The sequence below is a fragment of the Heteronotia binoei genome, chromosome 21, assembly GCF_032191835.1.
Source record: "Heteronotia binoei isolate CCM8104 ecotype False Entrance Well chromosome 21, APGP_CSIRO_Hbin_v1, whole genome shotgun sequence".
Classification (NCBI taxonomy): Eukaryota; Metazoa; Chordata; class Lepidosauria; order Squamata; family Gekkonidae; genus Heteronotia; species Heteronotia binoei.
In genome coordinates this window covers 154,139,660-154,165,145 of record NC_083243.1, presented here as the reverse complement: position 1 = coordinate 154,165,145, position 25,486 = coordinate 154,139,660, and the positions used below count along the sequence as shown (strand labels likewise).

Genomic DNA, 25,486 nt, shown 5'->3' with positions numbered 1-25,486 from the left:
CCAAGTGATCATGAACATCCGTAAATTCTTAAAAGCACAGATCTAACTTTATTGCATTCCATCTTTGAACAGAGTAACAATATTCAATATTGTCTCAAACAGGAATGAGTGACTATAACCACATATTCCTGAGCAGTCACAAGTTAAGGGATATGAAATAGTACAGAACTTCTGTGGAAAGTGTACTATTTCTGTAAAAGCTAAACAAGCAATCAGGGCAATGTGAGAAGATAAATGTTCTCCAGTCCCAGGCACCTACTGTAAAAAAAAATCCAGAAATATGTACAGAGCATAACAAATACTGATATGCAAATATTAGAGTGTGTACATTGTTCCAGCAAAAGTTGAGGGTGAACTGATGCCTTCAATCAGAGGTGTCAATCTCAATTTCTTATAAGGGCCAGATCTGACATAAGTGCCACTTTGATGGGCCGTAAAATGCTACACAAGGAACCAGAGATATAAACTTTATAAAAGTGATTTCAGATGTCAAATGGTAATAGCAGGTGAATGACAATAGCAGGCTTGATTGGATAGGTGTGATATGCAGAGCGGTAGTAGGTGTGGAGACACCAGCATTGGTAATGAGACAGGAAACCTGGGTCTCAATTCCATCCAGGAGGATTCAGTCCAGGAGGATGCAAAGAATAAATGAGCATAATAAGTCTGACATTAGAAACTAGGAACCAGAACATTCAGTTGCTGACCTAGGAATAGCATTGTTCTTATAAAGGAATTTCAAAGTGAGATTAGAAAGAGAGACTGCTGAATTTCAGTTTATAATGAAGCTCAAGACAATGTATCCTCCTGTACTGAACTAAGAGCTAGTTTTCCTGTTTCATTATCACTGTGTGCTATTATCATTTGGCATCTGAAATTACTGTCCAAGATAGGATTAATACAAGTGTTCTAATTCCTAATCAGGTCTTTTTGAAAAAAAATAAATCCAGATAGGAACAGAGAAAGCCATTTTAAAAAAAAACTTCTCAGAATAAGCCAGAATAATTTCTTCAATGTACATTGTGCTTGTCAGAAGAATCTGTCCACCCACCCACCTTCTCTCCCTCCCTCCTAAGAAGAAGTGTGCTTGCACACAAAAGCTTATACCAGGAATAAAAAATTGTTGGTCTTAAATCTCTTTCCTCTTCCTCCCCAAAAGGCCAGTAGCAGCCTCAGAGAAGGAAGCTCTGTGTTGTGTGTCTGTGAGTGAAACAGTAAGTGAGACAATGAGTGAGACAGAGAGAGGCAGAGCTGTCTTTTTCTCTCTCCGGCACAAAACAGGAAGCAGCCATGGAGCTCTCTCTCTCTTTGTGTGTGTGTGTGTGTGTGTGTGAGAGAGAGAGAGAGAGAGAGAGAGCCTTCTTACTCTGGGAAATATCTCCTACTTGCTGACTCAGATTTGGACATTGAAAACCACACCCCAACTCCATCAGAATATTTGCCTCCATAATCAGGCCCTTAAGACTTGTTACCCTGCTCTTGGTGCAGGAGTATTTAAGGTAGGGGTGTCAAACATGTGGCATGTGGGCTGCATCTGGCTTACGCAGAGCTCAAATCTGTCACCCAAGCAACCTCCATTGATACTCTAGGGCTGGATTCAGATGGGCAATTTGGGTGACACAGGCACACACACCCCAAAATCTGGATCAATTCATACACACATATCTGGGTCCTGCCTCATTCCTACCCTTACCTTGTCATCCACTGCCTCTCTGCCACTTCAAAAAGCCACCAGGTACTAACTGGTGGCAAATCTTTGAAGCACTTTCCTGTTGCCTTTTCCAACGAACTGAATGGCCAGGGCGCATCAAGGAAGCACTTCCCAAGCACACAAGCGGTGTGATCACTCCTCTGGGGTACACATAGCTCATCTCTCTCCCAGCAGTCCCAGGGCACCTCAAACTGTGCTGGCTTTTTTCTGAGCCAAGAGGCTGCCACACCAAGCTGCTGGTCTGAATGTAGCCTAGGACTGACAGCCTACAGCATGGATTATGCGGTGAATTTTACACTAGGGAGAATATTCTGCACAGTGATACAGCATGCAGTAATTCCAGAAGGAGAAATTATAGCAACTTTGAGAATGATTTTTATTATAAAATAAAAAATCTACATATGGCATTTACTCAATGATATTGTGCTCTTATTATCAATTTATAGTGCAATCCTATGCATGTCTGCTCAGAATTCCCACTATGTTCTGTGGTGCTTGCTCCCAGGCAAGTAAGCATAGGATTACTCTCTAATTAGCACATCAGTTAGGAGTTTAATTACCTCCACACAGTATCTTCAAAAGTTCTTGATTTCTTTAAAGTCTGAAAATTATCTTCAGTCAATAATAATGCTCAGTTCTCCAGAGTGCCAAAATATTGGCTTGATTTTGGGAAGGGTGGGGGAAGATAGGATTCTACTTTTGACATATTTTGGAAACATGTGGTGTACTACTGAAAATGCAGCCTTGTCAGCTATCATTATGGAAAAAGAAGGTTACATTTTCCTTTCAAAATTTGCAGTGTTTCAAGTTCCCTTCTTTCAGATGCCAAGTTGAAGACCATTTGAGGGTCTGATTCCTTTTTCTGAGAGTTGTGTGTTCTGTATTTTCTGAAAAACCTTATAGTTTTCCTGCAACAATTTTAGGCCCCTTCTGGCATTACATTTAAGCAGCATGGAAGCTGCTGTGTTGTGACTCCTTCCCAAAATAATTTGGGTAGGCTCTACACATTGCTGGAAATGATGGAAAGCATGCTTTTGTAATCATTCTGGATTTTCCAGATAAATGATTACAATAGTGTGGTGCCCGGCTACTCAGATCTAGCCTTAGTAATGTCAGGAGCTGAGGTTACATGAGTTTGCCCCATACTGTGACTCCTTTCCTTGCAAATTTGCTCCTTCTGGAACCTTAAACAGTGCAGCTTTGAGAAGATGCCTTGGCTTGAGCACTTCAGCCTTCTGAGGCAACCCAAGCACATGAGATGGATCCACACTGCAGAAACTCCAACAGTGTTAAAAGTTAACATTGTGGAAGGCTTTATCTCTGTAAAGTGCTTTATAATCCTTATATCTTTAATCCTTGCAACAAACATCTAAGATAAAACTATAAATTCCTATAATATTAATATTTGTGTACTACAGATGGGAAACTGGGGGTGGGAGAGGAAACTTGTTTTTGAAGTTAATGGCTGAAAAAAACCCCTCTCTTTCTTCAGCAACATACATATAAAATTCTGGCTCAAGAGGAAGAAATAAAACACATGAAAATATTTACGTAGTTAAAACATTACACCATTAATCTGTATCAGAGATTAATTATACTGCAGATTAATGGACACCACCCAGAATCTGATGCACTGGGAGTAGAAACAAACTGGGTGTGCTTTACCACAAGAGCCCAAGTCAAGAAATAAATTTATTAAATGAGAAAAACAGCATAGTTGTTGGGGCATGATGACACTTGAAGAAATCAAGTTTTAAGCTCCTCCCATGCAAAGTCTGATTCTAACATTATTGAAGCAGCACATCCACAGGGGAGCAGAAAGTATAAAGCTTCCACAAGCAACACTAGGAAATCTACATGACTCAGGAAAGTTGCATATGGCAGAAGAAAGTAGAATTTCCCTTGCAGGGTCAGCAAACTATCCCGAAAACCTCTGTGCAGGTGTCTGTGTCATTTGGTCATTGTAGATCATTGTAGAGGTAATATGTATACATCTGTAGCCCTATTGTAGATGCTGTATTAACTTCAGGAAAAGATGTCCAGTTTGGGTTCAAGCCCATGGTTCCATAATATAGAAAACTGAACCACATGGAGTCTTGCAAAATACATGTCATTCTGGACCTTCACATGCCAGGATTGGTGGCCAGGTAGATGGTGGCTCTAATAGGGTAAGGACAACATGGTCTCAGTGTCGCTATGGCCGTTTTCGCACTAGCGTTTGCTCCGGCGTAGCGCCCCATTTACCTCCGGATCTTCTCTTGGATTTCGCACATGTTGCTCCGGCGCTGCGCTTTGCTCCGGCGCTTCAGGGATTTTACGCTGGAGTATGTTTTTCAGCAAGTTGCCGGAGTTTCCGAAAACCTCCGGATCCTCTCCGGATCCACTCAGCGGAGTTTGCTGTGCGAAATCCATCCACGCCGGATCGACTGCTTTGTGGGCGTCACCCTCTCCCTTTCCGTCCTCCCACCCCATCCACCCGCTTGGCCAATCATCAGCCTTTTGCGGCGCTTCCCCAAAGTGCCGGCACGGCCATTTTTTTAAAAAAAACTTCACAGTTTTGCGTAATAGCGATATTTCGAAATTAACAAATAGAAAAAAAAAACCCTCCTGGAATAGCCTCAATTGCCACTTCAATTGGTTTTGTTAGAATTTTTTTTATTATTATTGACTTTAGTTGCGTTATTTCGCTGTTGCGTTATCTCGATAATGCGAAAACGACCATTGTTGGGGGGGGGAATCTAGTGCCGGTGCGGGCCAAAGCGTTCATGTGTGTGTGTTTTAAAAAGGGAATGCCTCCCTCAGCTGTGCCACCAGGATTTCTGGACCTGCACAAAATCGCCATGTATAAAATGGGAAGTTGGAGTCCTGCATTCTTCTCCCTGGCTACATTCCGCTCGGTTAGAAAATAGACGCGACCTCGCTCTTCACACACACCACAGAAGGGGAAGGAGAGAATGGAGCGGGGGGGGGAGCTCTGGCAGCAGGAATCAGTCAGGTCCCCGTTGCAAGCGCCAGCCGGGGAGGGGAAAGAGAGCGGAGGAAATTTGGGGGGGGGGATCTAGTGCTTCAGAATTGGGGGGGGGGGATCTAGTGCTAGGATTCTCCACTGTGAATGCTTCCGTTAATACATAAAGGGCTGTGGAGGATTCTACAGCTGCAGCCAATCCATAAGCAGCAGCAGCGCACGTGATGCGGTTTGTCCAAGAAAAGAAGGGGAGGGAACAGCTCGATGTTACGTTAGTACGTTAGTACGTCATTACGCAACCAGACTTGCGCTTAAAAAAAAAATGATTGACAGGGCATCGGACTCAAGCCGTTGCCAGTGGGAAAACGATTTGAGCCGGGGCTTCAGGGAAGGCGACTCCGCAAAGAGTCACTAGTGGGAAAACGAGAAAAATGATCCGGACATAATTGCGCCGCGGAAAAAGGGGAGCAAACGCTAAGTGCGAAAACGGCCTATGTGTTTTTGAGTTTCTTAGTGATATGAGGTCAAGCCATGAGGGAACAGTTTCTTCACATTATTTTTTAATTCTATGGTATTGTAACAGAGGCCCAACATCTGTGTTTATCAGAACTGCAGAGATACAGAGTTCTGGACTGGTTGCTTAATTAAATATTTTGTGTAAGTTAAATGAAGAAGGGAGGATAATGCACAAACATAAGTTTAGATGTTACAGGAAACTGGCAGGAAATGGTAGAAGTTGTTGTAGTCCATGGGTGAAGAATGTGTAAAACTGGTAGTTTGTTGGCATAGGGGAGGAAAGGCAGCATGGTATAGCCCAATCTCGTCAGAAGCTAAGTATTTATTTATTATTTATTTAATAGGCTTATATTTCACCTTTTCCTGTAACAGGCTCAAGGCAGATCACAACATATGAAAATAGCAATACAAACCTACATATCAAAGTTAAAACCCCAATTTAAAATTAACAGTAAATAAATAAAACACACCATCAGCGGACAGGGCACAGCATATCAATAACCAGTTGCACTGTAATAAGCATGATGTTACCACAAGGGAGGTCAAATGATGGAATAATAGGACACCTGCTGCCTCAACCATAGGCCCGGCGGAACACCTCTGTCTTGCAGGCCCTACAAAATGGCAGTAATTCAGGTAGGGCCTGGATCTCCACAGGGAGCTGATTCCACCAGGCAGGTTGAGGCAAGTCGTATGGTTGAGGCAAGTCGTATGTCCTTAGGGCCAGGGGTGGTCAGGAGGCGTTGCGTAGCCGATCGCAACGACCTCTGGGGCGTATATGGAGAAAGGTGGTCCCCTCAGGTATGTCAGTACCAAAACCTTGAAGCGGATCCGGTACTCAATAGGTAAGCAGTGCAGTTAGTGCAGCACTGGCTGAATGCTTGCCCGTAAAGGTTATGCCGTTAAAAGCCATGCTGCCGCATTCTGCACTAGCTGGAGTTTCCGGATCAGCCGCAAGGTAACCCTGCATAGAGCGAGTTACAGTAATCCAACCTGGATTTGCGCCGTCATGCCTGGCTCCGTTACTCTTCATTGCAGCCAGATATCAAATTTAAAATTAAAGATTTACCCTTCGATGGCCAGGGCCTCTTCAATGCCACTACGGATGACATCCTGACCACTGTTGATGACAGTAGAAAATTGGCTAGGAGATTAGGAGTCAATCAACAACAGTCTCAACCTAATAGACAGAGAGTTTGGAAACCATCCTATTATAAACGCCCTCGCTCACCCAGGCAGGCTGACTTCTGGAAGTGCAAAGCCCCACCAGCCAAACAGCTCTTCCATCATAGACCTCAGGCACAGACCACAAAGAAAGTGACTCCGGCTTCAAAACAGCCTCTTTGATTTCACAATACCATCTCCTCTCTAACCACAACACCGAACCGACATCACAAGACTGCGTCCATTCTCCCCTATGTGGGAATCCATAACATCAGATTCCTGGGTCCTGGCGATCATCCACAGGGGCTACACCATAAAGTTCGATTCGCCCCCGAGGTTCCATTGATTCATACGCACTCCCCCATCCCTCCCTCTTCAGGAAGAGATCTCCGCCTTGCTGGACAAGGCAGCCATAGAACCAGTCCCACTGCAGTTCCATCGCACAGTGTTCTATTCTCAATACTTCCTGGTTCCAAAGAGAGACGGGGGACAATGTCCAATACTGGACCTCCACAAACTCAATCACCATATCCTTTACAAAAAATTCCGCATGATAACCCTGCAGTCTATCCTACCACTGATTCCAAAAGATGCTTGGATGGCATCGATAGACCTTCAGGATGCCTATTTCCACCTTACCATCAACCATCACCACAGAAGATTCTTGCAGTTCGCCGTCGGGGACCAGCACTACCAATTCTGTTCCCTACCCTTCGGCCTTTCGACTGCACCAAGAGTCTTCACAAAATGCATGGCAGTGGTGGGGGCGACGCTCCAGCAACAAAAAATTTCCATATACCCTTACATAGACGACTGGCTCGTCGTGGCCCAATCCAAAGAGCAACTTCAAAAGAACATTTCAACCATTCTGTCTCTCTTGTCTTCATTGGGTCTTCAGGTCAACCTGAAAAAGTCCAACTTGACCCCTACACAAGACATTCAGTTAATAGGTGCACGCCTATCAACGGTATCACACAGGGCCTACCTCCCTGCAGACAGGGTTCATCACATTCAATCTCTCACTACTACCATAATGCGGCACCCTACCCAAACAGCCTTCATCTTTCAATGTATGCTTGGACTTATGGCGGCCACAACCTCTGTCCTGTGCTTTGCAAGACTCTGCATGCATCCTCTGCAACTGTGGTTCATCCGGACATTCCATCCGCATCTACAACACCAAATGACTCTGCTCACTGTTCCACACCACATTCTACCAACTCTGGAATGGTGGATGGTGGCATGGTGGATGGTGGCACATCATCTTCTGACCGGAATGCTGTTCATACGGTTGCCCCCATCATCCATTGTCACGACCGATGCCTCAGGGTGGGGTTGGGGATCCCACCTCGGGACACTAACGGTGCAAGAATAGTGGACAGCCTATGAGAAATCCCTTCATATCAACTGTCTGGAACTCTTGGAGAGCCAGTTTGGTGTAGTGGTTAAGTGTGCGGACTCTTATCTGGGAGAGCCGGGTTTGATTCCCCACTCCTCCACTTGCACCTGCTAGCATGGCCTTGGGTCAGCCATAGTTCTGGTAGGAGTTGTCCTTGAAAGGGCAGCTGCTGTGAGAGCCCTCTCCAGCCCCACCCACCTCACAGGGTGTCTGTTGTGGGGGAGGAAGGTAAAGGAGATTGTGAGCCACTCTGAGACTCTTCGGAGTAGAGGGCAGGATATAAATCCAATATCTTCTTCTTCTTCTTCTTGGCAGTCCACAGAGCGCTCAAGTCATTCCTACCATCCATCCATGGTCAGCACATCCAGGTCACATCGGACAACGTGGCAACCGTATTTTACATCAACCGTCAGTGAGGCACTGCTTCTGCAAACGGGCCTTATCCCTCTGGCATTGGAGCATTGCTCACAACATATTCCTAACAGCTGTACATTTGCCGGGAATCCAGAATGTGCAAGCAGACACACTAAGTTGTCACCTTGTAAACGACCATGAATGGACCCTCAACCGTCATTATCTACAGGCAGTCTTCAAGATGTTCGGGGTTCCAGCCATAGACGTCTTTGCCTCTCCAGCCAATGCTGAATGCCCACACTTGTATACTCAAGGCCCTCCATCCACGCAATCCGCGGGAGATGCCTTCCTCCACGCGTGGTCGGGACCACTACACTACCTGTTCCCTCCTATCCCTCTGATAACGAGAACGCTGCAGAAAATCCGGCTGGACCAGACCAATTGTATCCTTATCACTCCTTGGTGGCCTCGCCAACCATGGTTTAATACCCTCCTTCTTCTCTCAAACAGTATGTTTCATCGCTTTCCCCAGGTTCGAGATCTCCTCTCTCAACAGGACGGCAAAGTCCTGCACCACGACCCGGGACTTCTGCGACTGACTGCCTGGAGAATCAGTTTCTAAATTTTCCGTCAGAAGTCAGACATGTTTTACTTAATGCCAAAAAACCTTCCACTAGAAAGTCCTACTTGCAAAAGTGGAAGCGCTTCTCAATGTACGCTGCTTTACACGATTTTTTTCCTGAATCGTCTTCCATAGTTCAAATTCTGACCTATACCTTATCCTTGTCTAACTCAGGTCTTACCTATTCCTCCCTAAAGGTTCACTTGGCTGCTATCTCAGCCTTTCATCCTCATATGGAAGGACGTACTGTCTTCTCCCTTTCCGCAACAAAAGCTTTCCTAAAGGGCATTTTACATCTTCAACCTCCAATTCGCCAACTGCAACCCACATGGAGCTTATCTCTTGTTCTGAGCCAACTAATGAAGCCCACCTTTGAGCCAATGTCATCTATTCCACTGCATCTCTTGTCATGGAAGACGGCATTGCTAGTGGCACTCATGTCTGGCAGGAGAGTCAGTGACGTTTGTGCTTTTCAGTCAGATCCTCCATACACTATCTTCCATCATGACAGAGTGACTCTACGCCCTGACCCTGCGTTTCTACTGAAAGTCGTTTCACTGTATCATCTGGGAAAGTCGACCTCCTTACCTTCCTTCTTTCAAAAACCTTGTGACACGGGTCAACGGACCTTACACAATCTTGACATACGTCGGGCCCTCGCTTACTATATTGAAAGAACACGTTCCTTCCATAAGGACCCTAGACTCTTTGTAGCCTACGGAACTCTTAAGCAGGGGCACAAATCTTTTAAAGATTTTTAAAGTGGATTGTGGCTACCATTGCCTTATGCTACCAACTGGCTAAACAGCCCGTACCTGAACACTTGCAAGCTCATTTCACTCGAGCTCTCTCCACGTCATCAGCCTTCTGTAGGGGCATACCAAAGGAGGACATCTGTGCTGCTGCAGTCTGGTCTTCTCTATCTACATTTGACATGCGTTACGCCTTAGACGTTCGTGCTCGGCGAGACGTATCCTTCGGACAGGCTATACCTCGTTCCATTTTTGACTGAAGTCTCCAGTCTCTTCCCCTGTAAGTACAATACTTCTTATTCCTATATGCATGGTTAACACATGTTCTTCTATTTCAGAACCAGCACCCGCCTCCATGCACTTCAGCTTACCAGTCATCCATGTGTGGGACTGCACAGAGACCACGATGAAGATAAACAGATTGCTTACCTGTAACTGATGATCTTTGAGTGGTCATCTGTGCAGTCACACATGCCCACCTAGCCTTCCCCACTGCTGATCTATACTCTACTCTATTAACATTTTTCTCTATACAGCGGCTAGGAGAAACTGGGTGGGTGGAGCGCCTTCCCCTCACTTCAGGCATGCGCAGCGGATGCCTGCTCCCTAGACCGAGAGGGAATATGTGCCAAAATAAACGCCTAGGCTAGCTTCGAATTCTCCGAGGTCGGAAAACCCATGTGTGGGACTGCACAGATGACCACTCGAAGATCATCAGTTACAGGTAAGCAACCTGTATTTCTGTCCACCTCTCTCTCTCTGTCCCTCCCTCCCTATTTGCTCAGGGGATGGATTAGAGACCTGGATGGGCCAGTTCTGGCCCGCATGCCATACTTTTGACACCTCTCTAGTAGACTATCATGGTTTGTGCAGCACACTGTAGTTTAAATAAATCACAGTTTGTTGTGGCTGTTGAACTCTACTTCACGAAGACATAGGGTCAGTGTTCCCTCTAACTTTTTCCTCCTACTGAACAGAGCAGTTTACATCCTGAGCAGAACATAACTGCAATACTCTTAAAATAGGCAATGGGCAGTGCAAGATCCTGCATGGCTCCAGACTGCTGCTGAGTGAGGCTCGGCTTTCTTTGATAATGAGTGATCCAGGCTGGTGCATCCCAGTAGGCCAGGTAGGTGGCCACCTAGGGTGCTACCTGGTCTCAAGGGCAGCGAGCGCCCCCTCCCTGCCACCCCGATGCCTCTTCCCCGACACACTTGCCTTTGTCACCCACTGCAGGTGGCAGCAGTGGGGAAGGGGCACTGGAGGTGGTGCGGCAGCAGGTGTGCTCGGAGGTGCTTGCCTCAGTGCACACCTCACCGACCTCACTCAGCCTTCCTGGCCCCCTGGGAAGGCTAACAGAGTCAGTGAGGTGGCATGTGCAGCCCAGGGCACTCGGAGCTAGGCTTTTCCGAGCCTTTTCCAAGCCTCTGGGGAGACTGAGCAGGGTCAGCGAGGCAGTGCATGTGGTCCAAGGCGCTCAGAGCCAGGCTCCAAACACCTCCAGGTACACACGCCACCTCAGCAACCCTGCTCAGCCTTCCTGGGTTGGAAGCACAGACCTGAGGAAGGCAGCCTTCCTGAGTCTCTGCTTGCAGCGGAAGCACAGACCTTGGAAAGCTGAGTGGGCGCAGCACAGTGGTGCAAGCACTTGGAGGCACTTGGTGTCGTGCTGCCTGCCGCCACTGTGCTCGCTCTCACTGACACAGTGACAACCTGGGGGCCTAGGGTGCCAGAAGCTCTGGTGCCAGCCCTGTGAGCAGCTTCTCACCCACACAACTCAGTCCTAGAAGGAACACTTCATTGGATGACCAGAAGCTCTTTCTCCCTCGTTAGATTTGTGAAAGCTCATTCATACATGCAATTCATTGCTTGAAAATTTACTTGTCAGTTGATGAACATGCATGTGTGACCTAGATTAAGGATTAAGACAAGAATTTTGGAATTAACAAACCACTTACCTTAAAACCTATAGTAAATGCAATGCTCTGTGTCAATTTCCAGTAAGTAACTGCACTTCAAAAGCACACATGATATAAACACAGCTCCTACAATAATTGTAAAATGGATCTCCATCCTATTTGAAGGTGTAAGTAGCTAGATTTTTTAAATTAAACATAGCAAGAAAACATTGTTCTTATGCTGTTTAAAAGCTGCATTGTTGTCTGAGAAATAGTTAGATGGGAAATATAAGCAGCACTGAACTAAACCAACGTGATACATGGCATGTTTGCTTTAAAAGACGGGAACAATCTTAAATGTGGTTTGAATTAAGAAATGTGTGTGAGAGACAGAGAGGAAAGGGGGGCTTTAGGGGGAGCCATTGTCTTAGCCAGCATCTAATAAAATAACTATTTGAGAGAGAATGTCTGTCTTGTAGCAGCCTAACTGTTAAATGCATCAGATGAAAAAAAAATGTATTTATAGCACAAGAGACCTGCAAGCATTTTATCTCATTTTGTAAGTTTTTTTTTTTTAATAAAAATCTTGGCATCTTCAGGACATACTATGATGAACCAGAACAGTTACTCAACGGTGAAATTATCAGCAGGCACAGGCAGGGGGTTATTATTCATAGCCTTACTATCACACTGGAATGAGAGCCAAGAATTCAAGAAGCATAGCAGCCCACTTTGGAATGGAACCAAGGTGTGTGTGTGTGTGTGAGAGAGAGAGAGAGAGAAAGACTTTTTAGATGGTCTTTTATTCCTGCTGGACTTATTCTTTTTTAACTCTTAAGTTTTCCATTGTGCATCCAGCTCATAAAAGGAAAGAACTATTGCAATGATGCTTCCATTTCATAGTAAATCTCTTGCAGCAAACACAAACAAGAGTCATAACCTAATGTTTTACTAACAAAGAGAGAAGGTACGGGGGAGCATCCTCCACACAGCTGGATATCTCAAGAAATGAATGTTGCTCTGCTGAGACAACAACACTTGGAAGATGTTTCTGTTCTCCAGCAAAGGGCCATTCTGTTCACAGTGGGTGGAACCTTAGCAGAAGGTACAGAGAGAAATATGTGATCCTATTACCTGAGTTCCCAAGCTGAAGTTCCTGCTTTGGTTTGATGGTCTTGGGAGCAGTGTAGTCCAGTTTCTCTCCATATTTTCAAATACAGAAAAGTATTCAACATACATGGCTTCCTTTGTAAACAGTGCATGTGTGCATTCGCAAGTCATGCTCACATTAACAGTAATCAAAGTATAGTGTGAAAAATAACAAGATATTCAGGGAAAACCAGTGAATCTCAAAGCAGTTTACTGATGTGCATTCTTATTTATACATTACATTTTTCACATTTTTCTTTAAACATCCATGCAAATAGATTTGAGGCCTTTAGGCTGATTATGGTCTCTGTTATGAAGGTTTGGACAAGATGGCACTGCACCCTATGCGGACAGTGATGTGATGCTGTGTATATTGCACAGTGATGGCACAATCAGCTGCAAAAATGAATCAACAATCCCAACAGCTGGACTGTAAAGAACAGATGCAGTGCACAAATTCATATGATCTCCGAGCTATGGACTCTGCAAATGGATCCTTTTTCACTTATGCAGATCTGAAATAGTTACTTCTCATATAATCCTCACTGTTTACTAGAGTAATATTAACTTATTCCCAACAATGTGGGAACTGTAATAAAGAAACACAGATATATACTAGGGTGTGTGGGAGTATTGTGTGTACATGCACATGTGTGGGTCCTGGTGTCATCTTATATGAAATACTGACTGCTAAGAGCAGGCTAAGAGGCACTTGTTCTTATATTACTGTCCTTAGAGCACACTTAATTTGTCTTCTAAGTATAAATGTTTCAGATGAAAGTGTTAAGGAAAGGCTTGTTTCCCCATGGAACTGGATGTATCTAGAATCAGTGTTCAGTCCAGAAACTATAGATGTTTGACAGTGTGTTAGCCTGAGAATTCCCATATGTTTTCAGTAATGTTTGATTTATCTACCACAAGATTCAACTGCTCATTGTAATTACTTGAGGGCGCTCTTAATAAGAGATTAATTCTTAAAGTTCCATGTTCTTGTGAGCATTTTGTCCAATGTTGTAGTGCTACCAAGGTGTGCCTCAGAATTCAGAATGGAAGAGGAAAGGACAGCATATGCTTCGCATTCCTCCAGTCCCAGCAGGGGAACCCTTGGTTTTCCAGGCTCCACCCCACCCACAGCCAGCTGGCTTGTGGGGGAAGCCCCTCCCCCATAGCCACCTTGTGCCTTTAGATCTCTGCAGGTTTAGAAGACTGCATACTCCTTGTGTTTTAAAATATGTGTATGTGTGCCTTTAAATTTGAACAGGAAGTGTAAGCTGAAGCGGGAGGTGCCAGAAGCAGAGCCGCGCGCACGTGTGTGGGTGTGTATGTGAGAGAGAGAGCAGTCTTTTGAATTCATTTCAGACAGGAACCTGTTTGTGGGATGGAGGAAAACTCCACCTTTTTCATTTGTCTTTGTTAGTCCGAAAAGGTTGGTTGGAAATACAGCAGCTCCTGTGCGTAAAGCCCCAGTGAGATCACAAAAGTGTGTGCTTGCGAATATTTATTTTGGCTACTTTGTTAGTGTGCGTTCACTTTCATTTACTGGAATTACAGCTGCTGGGGAACAAGGAAATCAAGACTATTCAGAGGAATTGCACTGCTGTATTTTTATTTATTTTAGGGAATGGGAAAGTCTCCTGGCTCCACCCCCACATTCCCCAGGTATTTTCTGAGTTGGACTTGGCAACCCTAGGACAGCAAGGTTTCAGAATATCTTCATTATGTACAATTCACCTAGGTGTGGCTGGTACTGTCCTCCCAGATTGCCTTGGGGTTGACTCTGACATATAGATTTCTGTGCACATATGGCATGGCTAGCTCAGCTATTTTTCACTCCCCATCCAACTTCAAGGAAATAGCTGTGTCCTTGCAGTGAGAAATGGGAAATATTTGCCGTGTGCGTTTGTTCTGCCTTCAACTTAAGCTGCAACAGTGAAATTTGTCTTCAGGAGCTGCTAATAGCCATCTAATTGACTGGCTGTGCTTTCCTGTGGTCAGGGGTCATTTCATAGAAAAAGAGGGTTGAGCAATGGCAGAAATTAGTATTGCGGAGGGGGGGGATAACAAAGAAAGAGCGCCATAAAATGTGAGCTCCAGCCCAAAATGAGGCCTGCCTGTGATACTTGTCCTATTCTCCCTCCAACACCCTTGGTTCTAAGTATAGGTTTATATAAAGATACCAATGGTTCTTAATATCTGCAATTTTTTATTATTGCTGGGTTTCAGTCTCAGTCAGTTAGGTCTTCCAAGTGCTAAATCATAATGTGCTCATTTTGTCACATCCCACCATAGTAGGCTTCCCAAATCCCCCGCTTGGCCTGGAGACCCCCGATTTGGAGCCTCCTCCCCCCGCGCGGCAAAAAAGGGAAAGCGGGAGGGGGGGAGAATGGCAGCCCTTCCCACCCAGCCCCGATCGCAGCAGCCAGAGCTCTTCTGTTTTCTCAGGCTACTTCCTGCCCCCAGTCAGCTGGCCGGTGAAGGGAGGGGAGCCCAGCCCCGCCTCCAAAGGACCATGTGCCTTTGCACCTCCGGAGGTGAGTGAGTTCTGCCGGCTTCCTATTCCATGCCATAAAGTGCCCAGCTGGTGTGCCTGTGTTGCTGTGAGAAGCTGGCAGCAACTCGTGAGTAGAGAGGCCAGTCCCCTGCATCAGATTTGCCAGAAATGGGGGGGGGCGGAGGGGGAAGGGGGGTGAAGAGGGAAACGTCTTCATTATTCCCTATGTGAAGATCGATTCTCATAGGGTATAATGGGGAATTGATTTGGAGGTTTCGGGGGCTCTGGGGAAGCTGTTTTTTGAGGTAGAGGCACCAAATTTTCAATATAGTATCTAGTGCCCCTCCCCAAAGTATCCCCAAAATTTCAAAATGATTGGACCAGGGGGTCCAATTCTATGAGCCTCAAAAGAAAGTGCCCTTATCCTTCATTATTTCCTATGGAAGGAAGACATTTTAAAAGGTGTGCTGTCCCTTTAAATGTGATGGCCAGAACTCTCTTGGAGTTCAATTATGCTTGTCACACTCTTGTTCCTGGCTCCGCCCCAATGTCTCCTGGCTCCACCCCCAAAGTCTCCTGGCTCCACCCCCAAAGTCCCCAGATATTTCTTGAATTGGACTTGGCAACCCTACACCGTAGCATTTTCACTTTTCTCTTCTGAACCGTGTTTGTTTTTTTCAGAGTTCTTCCTGATCCTCTTTCACTATATGTCTCTTCAGCTAACTTCTGAGGAAAGATAAAACCAATTCTGCCACTTTTCACACTTAACTGTAGAATTACTCTTTTAGTGAGGAAAGGAATAATCAGTGAGAGAAACGGAAAATATCTTCCTCTTTGATTTGAGAGTCTTACAAATGTCAGGATAGAAAACAAGCAAGCATATTTCTTCCCAAGGCAGAATTTTATGTAGCAATTGTCTATGCTGGGATAATCTTTGTTTTAATCAAAACACATTGCTTGGGAAGCACAACTAACACACTTCCTTGGTCTACTCAAGAATCCTGCAGGTTGGGGGGTTGTTTGTTCATTTTTTGGTGTTCCTGAACCTTTCAGTACTTTTAATTGGGGACATTAGGGCAATCATAAGCAGAGTTGCACCTTTCTAAGCCCATTGACCCAACTGGAGAGGGCACATGAACATGCCTTATCAAGATCAGTACTGTCTACTCTAGGGTTATCAACCTCCAGGTGATAGCTGGAGATTTCCTCCTGTTAGAATTCACCTCCAGGTGACAGGGATCAGTTCACCTAATGAAAATGACTGCTTTGGAAGTTAGACTCTATGGCATTATGCCCCAAACCTCACCCTCCTGAGACTCCACCTCAAAAATCTCCAGGCATTTTCCAGCCCTAACCTGGCAACCCTAATCTACTCTGACTAGCTGTGGCTTTTAGATGAAGGCCTTTCATGTCACCTGTTGCCTGATCCTTTTAACTGGAGATAATGAACCTGAAATGTTCTGCATACAAAGCAACTGCTCTGCCATTGAGCTACAGCTGTAGCAAGTCAGCATGCAGCAGTAATGAGAGGGGTACTTACATATGGTTCTTGCCAAGGGCTCACCAAATCCTGCCACCAGCTTCAGTATGCTTAGTAAAAACAATGAATCCAAACCATGTTAATCTGAAATGACTTTTAACGACTGATTATACAGGTACTGTAAGTCAGCGGTTCCCAACCTTTTCGGCACCAGGGATCAATTTCCTGGAATGACAATTTTTCCGGGGACCAGGGGCAGCAGCGCTGGGGTATTGCCACCCCAGGCTGTCCCCGACCTGTGCCCCTGTTCCTGCCTCCTCATGGGGACTGTAAATAGATAGGAGTCTGGGGCTTCTTCTGCCATCTCCCCATTAGGCGGCAAGGGGCAGAAAGAGCCAATCTTCCTCCCCCTCCCATTTAAAGACCAATCAGGCTGGGGTCTTTAAATAAGGGGTAGGGGAAGGTCGTTGCCATGCAACCTTTTCTGCCTGCCTGGGACCGGGCAGATGAAGGTGATGTGGCCTTGCTCTGAGGCTACCTCCCCTGCAAGGCTGCATCACTTCTTTCATCCACCTGAGTCCCGGTGGGCAAAAGGGGTGGCAGGGCTGCTCTGGCTTCCCCTAGAAGGGGAGGCAGCTTTGGAGCAAGGCAGTGCTGCCTCTTTGTTCACCCAGGTCCTGGGCGGGCAAAAGGGGTGGTGCGGCCTGGTTGCTAACAGGCCATCAACCAGTACCGGTCCATGGCCTGGTGGTTGGGGACCTCTGCTGTAAGTCATTAACAAGAAACATTTTGTGTGAATCTTGGGCAGAACTGCCTTTACACATAACACATTCTAGGGATAAGGAAACCAAGGGAATAGTATGGATAGTGATGTGTCATCCTACTCTTTTATCCAAGGTAAAGGCCCAGTGGTGGGAGGAGTCAAGATAGCATTGAGGCAGCTGCTCCGATTTACAATAGTCCGCAAGTGACCTGCTGATTTTATTATTTTATCTTAATTTACTGCTGGTAAAGGCCCAGTGGAATGGAAGTCCACTTTATATTAGAAGTAGCAGGTTGGGGGCCCTGAAAAAACACGAGAGAATGAATGACTGTAGCTCCTCACTAATATAATACTGCAAGCCTGCTGAGTTCCAGGGTTAGATGTTCACCTAGATCTGAACCTTAAAAGTCTAACACTATAGGGCAATTTCACAGCTCCTGGAGCTAGGAAAGCAGGAAAGCTCAGTTAGTTCTGACCCTGAGCAGCACAGGAGGAGTTGCATTTTAAATACATATATATATTGCCTTCCACATGCTGTATAGGACAGTTAGAAGTGGAAACTGGTTTGGGGGATATGAGCATATTGACATATATAACCTGATCCTAACTTTATCACCTAGTCCCAAATACAGTTAGGTGTCCTGCCATTATGCAACTTGAGCTCTGGGGAAGAAGTTCATTAAGATCAGAGGATACATTCAACCCCGCCCCAATAAGAATTTGGCATTTTAAATAATATTTGTATAACCAATTTTCTCCTAGGCATCTCACTACCCTAGTTCATTCTTTTCTTGGCTCCTTAAACTTCAACATGGTCAGAGTCCATAAAGGATCCTGAATTGGTTATACAAGGGGAGTAGGATTTGAGAGTCAGCATATCCCTGCCCCATCCCTCTCCAGATTAGGCATTTGACCATTTCTCTTCATCCTTCTAATTTCCCTTTTTAAAAAGAAAAGGGAAACTATTGCCCATTTACCAATAACCCTGTGGCTTCTGGAGTCAGAGCATGCTCAGTACATGGACCATGGAAGATGGAGGGTGGGGTGTTATATTTGTAATGTACAAGCTCTTCTCTTTTTTTCCTGAAGACCTGGAAAGTTCCCTGAGGATGGAAAAGCCCTGACCTTGTCTTTGGGTTTTGCTTTCTTGCTGATAGGCAGTAGGCCATCAAGTTCATTATTAAGAGTAATGCCCTGCTTGCCAGACCACTCGGCTGCAATTTCATATCAGATTAGAGATAATAAAAGGGCTGCCGAATATGGCAGCATTTGTCTTTTCCCCATGGAATTTGCAATTCACAGCACGCTTCACTGTCAAAGGACAGAACTGGATTCATTTGGAGGCAAAGGAGCCTCTTGATGTCCTGTTCAGGAGTACTTTTTTCAGGGTAGAATCATTTTGGATGAAAACCCCGTGAGATGCCACTGACCCTCCAAAAAGATTGTAGCTCTCAAAGATCTGGTTGTATACATGTTGCAGACTCCCTTTGTATGAAACATGTGTCTGCCAAGACACCCTCTTAAACATTTTACATGAAAGAAACAAATCACTTTGAATTATTTTTGTATTTTATTAGTCAGGTTTGCTATTTTTGCTAAAAGGCTCAGAGCTGTCCAGAAGAGCTGACATTACAGTGGAGTCAGCACTTTTTTTCTGCCTGCCTTGCTTTTATTACACTTTTGGCATTGAAGCTAATTTTCTAATCAAGTAAATGTGTTCGAAAACTTGATGCATAAGGAAATGTAAGGTACACTGAATATCATTTAACCATACTTTGAGAAATATGGCACTGTTTCACTTTCAGTTTGGGCCACAGCAGATTAACACTCTTCTTAACATATTGTGTGGATCTCTACACTTCTACTTATTGTGCAGTACTGTGGAGTAATTAGATGGGCAGGTGGGATTCACACAGCATATTAGTCTGGAAGGGTGTTGCCAGACTGCAAAATAAAATCTACAGGAAGGCTTGCATCTTAAAGCCTAACACATTTATTGCAGTCTAAGCTTTTGTGAACAACAGCCCAATTTGTCAGATGACAAAATGAGCTCTGAAAGCCCAGAATAAATTCATCAGTTAAACAAAACTCTGTTAATTTTGAAGCAGAAGACTAACAATCTACCCCTGTGATGAATCTGACAAAGTTAGGCTCTTCCTTACCAAAGCAGACACAACAGTACATTTGTTAACTTTAAAAGATTCCATGAGAATCACACTTGAGCTGCACATGCATTGAATATAACATGAGCATTACTACATGCATATATATATTTTAAAATCCAGCGTACAGTGGACATGGATTTGACATGTGTTCACTATAATTTGAGAACACAACCACCTTTGTTTGTTTGCCCTTTTTCTTTTTAAAACTGAAATCAGCCTCTGATGAGTAATGGCAATGGAGAAACATCTGTTCTAACCCTTTCCCTTCTGACCACGTTATGCTGAAAATATTTCAGGAGGGTTTTTTTCGGAGAGGGGGGGAATACAGGTCTCTTTGTGAAAAGCAGCTTAGTATGGTAATTTTTTACAAAAAAATGGTCAGAAGGAAAATCATTAAGCAGGCCCTCCAAGATCATTCTGACAAAAAAAGATGCATGAGTCTGAATGTAACAAGTAGTTTGGACTCAATGCATGGATCAAATTGGGAAAAAATAAGAGCTATTTTACACAACACTTTTCCCTGGGACAGTGTTACCTGTGAGCAGTCACTGTATAGCAGAGTTCAGTGTGGAGTCCATCTCCTCCATCTCACTAAAAAGGAATTCCATGTAATCAAGGGAGAGGATCCAGTGAGATCTAATGACCCAAAATGATTTTAGGTACATGCTAGAGAACAATTGTAGGTGGAGGTTACCACAGCAAATTGGATAGCATCAAAAGGCCCCAGCAAAAAGTTGCTTCTCCCAGGCTAAAAAAATGCACATGACCTTCTGGTGTATCCCAAAGTATAATCTGCAGTTCATAGTTTCAGCTCTTTCCAAGTCTCATATTATGTTTCTCGGATAGGTCTTGTAATTTTTTTCCCTATGTGAAAAAGTATAAATAATCATTTATACTATGAAAATAATTTCTGTCCTGCTTCATGAGCATTTCATATTACACCATCTGGGGTATTTTGGCCACAATCTTTTTCCCGCTTATTCTGGAGTGAGTGGTTTAAGGGATAGCAGCCTTCATCTTGTGTTGGGGAGGGGGAGCCCAGCTGCAATGTATCTTCCAACACCTTGTATTTTTGTGGTCTCTGTATCTGCTTCCCCAGTAAGTGTCCAAATCATTTGACAAAAACAGTATTTCTCTTTTGGCTGAAAAATATTTCAGCCTCATTTGAAATTATCCAGGTTTGTTGACATTCTGCTCAAACTTATTATCTTTTACTGTCTTGAATGGTACTTAGACAATAACCAGACGTATAGGTTGATTTCACTCAATCTGGATTTCGAATAGCTTCAGCACCTCTCATGTATTGGGGGGGAGGGGCTGAGATACTTATTTGTAGACTAAGACCGAAAAATCCATGATCTTCACTTGTAACCAATTTTAGCAGGGATGTTTTTTCATCGTGGCAAGGATAGGAGACCCGGCAACACTGTGTGCACTCAGGGACTTGTTCTTGTACACAGCAAGACATCGTTGCCTCCACACAGACACATTTCTCCACCTTGCTTTCCAAACTGAAGTGCTGTTTTGGGGAGCATCCACATGACATTGTCTACTTTCTAGGGTTTCAGTGTCCTCACTATGCTCTTAAATCTGCTGTAATATTATCTTCTTGGAAAGATGCAGTCCAAGCACATTAGCGTGCCATCTGGATGGGAAAGTTTGCATTTTCGAAGGTGCTGCCAACAATACCATAGTTTTTGGAGGGCTTTTTAAAAAACACAGTAATTTCTGTAATGCTATAGCAGTTACTGATCTTTTTAAAAAGGCCCTCAGAAAGACCTCCACTGGCACAGTAGGAAGAAATGCAGGGGGAATGGTGGTTGATTTTAAAAAGTGCACAGAAAACGCTTGTGTTGGTGCTCCACTGCTAGTGTGAATGAATAGGCATTTGCATCAGCAATGAATATGCAACAGAGGGTGTTTTCACACAAGAGATTTGGCCTGACCTAGTCCCGCCTTCCATTTGGATTAAATAAAGCAGGAGTCAAGTTGCACCTTTAAGACCAACCAATTTTTATTTAGAACGTAAGCTTTCATGTGTTCTTAAGCACACTTCATCAGACGAGGAATCCAGCACAGTGAGCAAAGCCATACATAGCTGAGCATTCTAAACCACTGCCTACCAGATAATTTTACGTCACTGTCATTGGTTCTTAAATCTGTACCATGTTGCATTCTGGGCCACTGCCTACCAGCTATGTATGGCTCTGCTCAGCTATGTATGGCTTTGCCACTGTGCTGGATTCCTTGTCTGATGAAGTGTGCTTAAGAGCACACGAAAGCTTATGTTCTAAATAAAAATTGGTTTGTCTTAAAGGTGCAACTTGACTCCTGCTTCGTTCAACTGCTTCAGACCAACACAGTTGCCCGTTTGGATTTATCTATTCAGATTAAATGTGCATGATTATACAAGCACATCTGCCCTCCAAGCCGTAACCATTCTCACCCCAACTCCAGACACCTCCTATCCTGATTAAAAGCCACCTGTTCTTCCCAGTAGTCTCCCCCTGAATCACATTTAGGTCGCATATTCTCTGGCCATCTGAACAGCCAGGCACAACTCATAAGCGGAAGAGCAGTGTGATCATGCCAAGCTGTTTCTGGCACATTTGGGGGGTTTCTCCCTAACCCTGCTTTGAAGAGCACAAGTGCTCTTCTCTGCTTGAGTACACACACCAGGGACTTTTTTTAAAAAAAAAAACCCTTTCTGCAGTGGATCCATGGTTGAGGCATGCTAGCTTTCTGAATGGACAACCACGGACTGCTGCCAGGATCCTGCCACTTGAAGGGTGGCTGTCTGATAACCCAGAAATGAATCAAACTCAAGCAGCATTTTTGAAGTCGAGATAATATTGCATCAATTTCCCAGTGCGAAATCCCCCAGAGAATCTTCACATGTGGATGCAGCCAAGTGTCCTTTCAGCCTTGTTTTCCCAATGTGACCAGCAATGGAGACCTTAGTAGAGGGCCTCCCTGGAATACCTCTGCTGCTATTCTGGTAAAGTCTACATTGCTGTTCACACATGGGTAAGGAGGGTTCAAGAGATGCATAATAGAGAGGAGAGTTCTGCTAAAGCCTCCGTTGCTGCTTAAACTATGGAAGGTGGGATGAAAATGCTCTTTGACTCTCTTGGCTCGTTCATGCAGGAAAGAGCAGTGGAAATGCCTGTGATTTGAAGGGGAGCAGATTGGGCCTCTGTGCCACCTATTGTTCATATGTTCTAATTGCTTACAGCTAATTTTGGACAATTATTTCCATTGTCATTCTTCAGCTTTGGCAGTTTGTCAAATATGCAGTAGTTTTAAATATGTAACTATTGTGCATCCTTTTCAGTTCCTCCTATTGCTAGAATTAGGCTGCATCAGAACACATGAGCATTAGATGCTCTCATACCATTTTGTCCGTTGTACCCTTTTTGAGATAAAAGGCTTCCTTTCCTATTGAGAGGACAAGGAATTAGCAGTTAGCCTCTTCACCCCTCACTAAAGTGCCAGTCAGCGCAGCTGAAGTGGAATAGAAGAGTAAAATAATCATGCCAAGTAAATCCTGGTACAGATAATTCTCCCATGGCCTTTTATCCCTTAAGAACAATGGAAGGGAATTTGGTGACAGGGCATACGTACTCTCCATGCTGCTGTTTAATTCCTTTGGGAACACTTTGCTACTGTGAAAAAATCACATCTTCTCAAGAGACAGTGTTGCATCAGTACTGAATTCTGTTTTGTAACTGTAAGTATTTGTTTTGATACTATGTGGATTAATCCTACATAGACACTTTTCTTCTGCCGGTTTTCACTCTGGCATTGAAACTTATTTGTGGCAGGCATGTAGCTTCGTGTTTTAAAACTATGCATTCTCAAACAGAAAGAGGCACATGTCATGCATAAATCTGCCCATTGTGCGTCACAATTTCTAAAATCCATTCATAAAAGTATTCGCTATTCATTGCATGTTTAAAAGCTTCATAAATAATAACATTTCCAGTTCACTACAAGTCATGTTATCCTCCCCCCCTTCCCTTCTGTGCTGTGCTTAAATTCCAGCTTCATTCTATGAACATGTACAGTAATATATTGCCTTCTTCAGCCTCTGAGAGGTATAAGCAGGAGTTTTTTTTAAGTCGGCCAATACAAATTTTCTTCCTATTTTCTTCATAATAAAATATTCTTATTCTGCTGTATTTGGTGCTGCTCTCTTTGGACAATATTTCTGTTCTTAAATCTAGCAGCAATGAGCCAAAAAGAGTTCAAGCCTATTTGAACCTAGGATCCCCCCTTCCTTTCCCCCCCTCTTCCAGTAGTACCCACAAGTCCTGAGAGGGTAAGATAACTGTGCACATCCCCCACTTATGCTGTGGTAAGTGATGTAAGAGTGGGTGGTTTATGAAGAGTATCAACTCTTCAACATAGGTCACATGGACATTATCATTCTGCACAGCATAACACTGCCATCTTTTTAATGGTGCCATATTACTTTGAAAAGGAAAGTGAAGTAGACTTTCTTCAGATATATATTCAAATGAGCCTTTATGGTATCCTGTGCAAATGTCGCATGCCCTTTCCACATTCAATATGACAGTGTAAACAAAGGAAGCTGTTAGCCACTTGGAATTTCCTTATAAGACAGCTTCCTTAAGTCCAGAAGGGGATGTAACATGCTGATCCAGACAGGATTTGATAGCCAAAACTGAAAGTATTGTCTTTTAGCAACTGGCAATATTTGTATCACATTTAGAACTCTGGGGAGACAGGGTGGATGACATTTCTACACAGGCACTCAAGAAGCATCAGCCTACATATGGGATGTGTCCATACAAACTTTTGAAAACCCCGTTTTTAGATACCTGGCTTCAATGTCTGTCTCAGATTATGGCACTGAGTGGCCATTTGTTTGTCTTTGCAGGTTATCCAAATGGACCAGAAGCTGAACCTCATCACTGACTTGCTGCACCACCTGGTGTCCAGCCAGGGAGGAAACCAAAGCAGCAGCAAATCATCTCAAAGGAATGATAATTCTGACCTCTTTCTGTCCAGCAACACCCTTCCTACCTATGAGCAACTGACAGTTCCAAGGAGTATCCAGGATGATGTATCTTGATGCAGCAGTTTTCTTCTTTTTAAATGACACTGAACATTGTGAATCTTGATGAGGTGGGATGGGGACAAATTAAAGTTCATAATCAGCCATAAAATAATTAAGCTTGTCTACTATACCAGTTTTACTAACCTCAGATGCATTCTTCCAAAGACAATTATGCAGACAACCATGAAACCTTAAAGCCTGCACTGTGTTGTTTTTAATGTGGTACATTTGTTAGTTCTATTTTTGTGTGTGTGTGAATCAATCATAGTAGTGTAATCTGTCATTACACTGAAAGACCAAAAACAGTAAGTGATGAAGACAGGCAAACAGTCTACTGGGTACTACTGCTGCCAGCAAGGTGTGGAAGTTCTACACAAATGTCTCTGAAGTGGTTTGCTAACTTCTGCAGCAGCTATGCTTGGCAGATTGCATCCTATGGTTCTTTATAATAATAGTGATACTTGAACAGAGATGGTAATGTGTACTTTCTGTTTATGATTCTGCTGATAACAATATCATTTTGCTAATTAGATTCTAACGGAAAATAATGTATGTTGACTTTGTTATATAAACATACCACTGCCATTTTAGAAAATGGCAAAAGCACACATTTGATTGATTTCTTTTCCTGCTTTCATTTTTAGCCTGTTACATAAATCTAAGATAATGCTAGCCTTTAAAAAAAACCCTCTGTTTCCCTACAGAGAACTAGTGCTTTGGAATAATAATGTTTAAAAAGAAAGGCAATATAGATTTTTGCACTATATGATGATTTTATAAGAGCATTAAAATATTGCAAAAAAAAGTTAATTCATTTTTTTAAAAAATCATACTACTGCCAAAGAAGTTATATATAGTATTTATCACAGCCATCTGAGTATGTTTGTCCTGAATGAGCTTTGAAAATTCATTGCTTTTTATACTGTTTGTAGGTTTAGTTTATTTCTTAATGTACTGTAATAAGCACAGATCTA

General features: G+C 43.8%; 1 protein-coding gene across 1 annotated transcript in view; it reads left to right on the top strand.

Moving 5' to 3' along the window:
• Positions 1 to 25,120, top strand: part of KCNQ1 (potassium voltage-gated channel subfamily Q member 1) — a 523,393-nt gene extending 498,273 nt beyond the window's left edge. Inside the window, exon 17 of the mRNA XM_060262295.1 lies at positions 24,333 to 25,120. Within this exon, the coding sequence (XP_060118278.1) occupies positions 24,333 to 24,527 (195 nt within the window). The 3' untranslated portion in view covers positions 24,528 to 25,120. The remainder of the gene's footprint in view (positions 1 to 24,332) is intronic.
• The last annotated feature ends 366 nt before the right edge of the window (positions 25,121 to 25,486 follow it).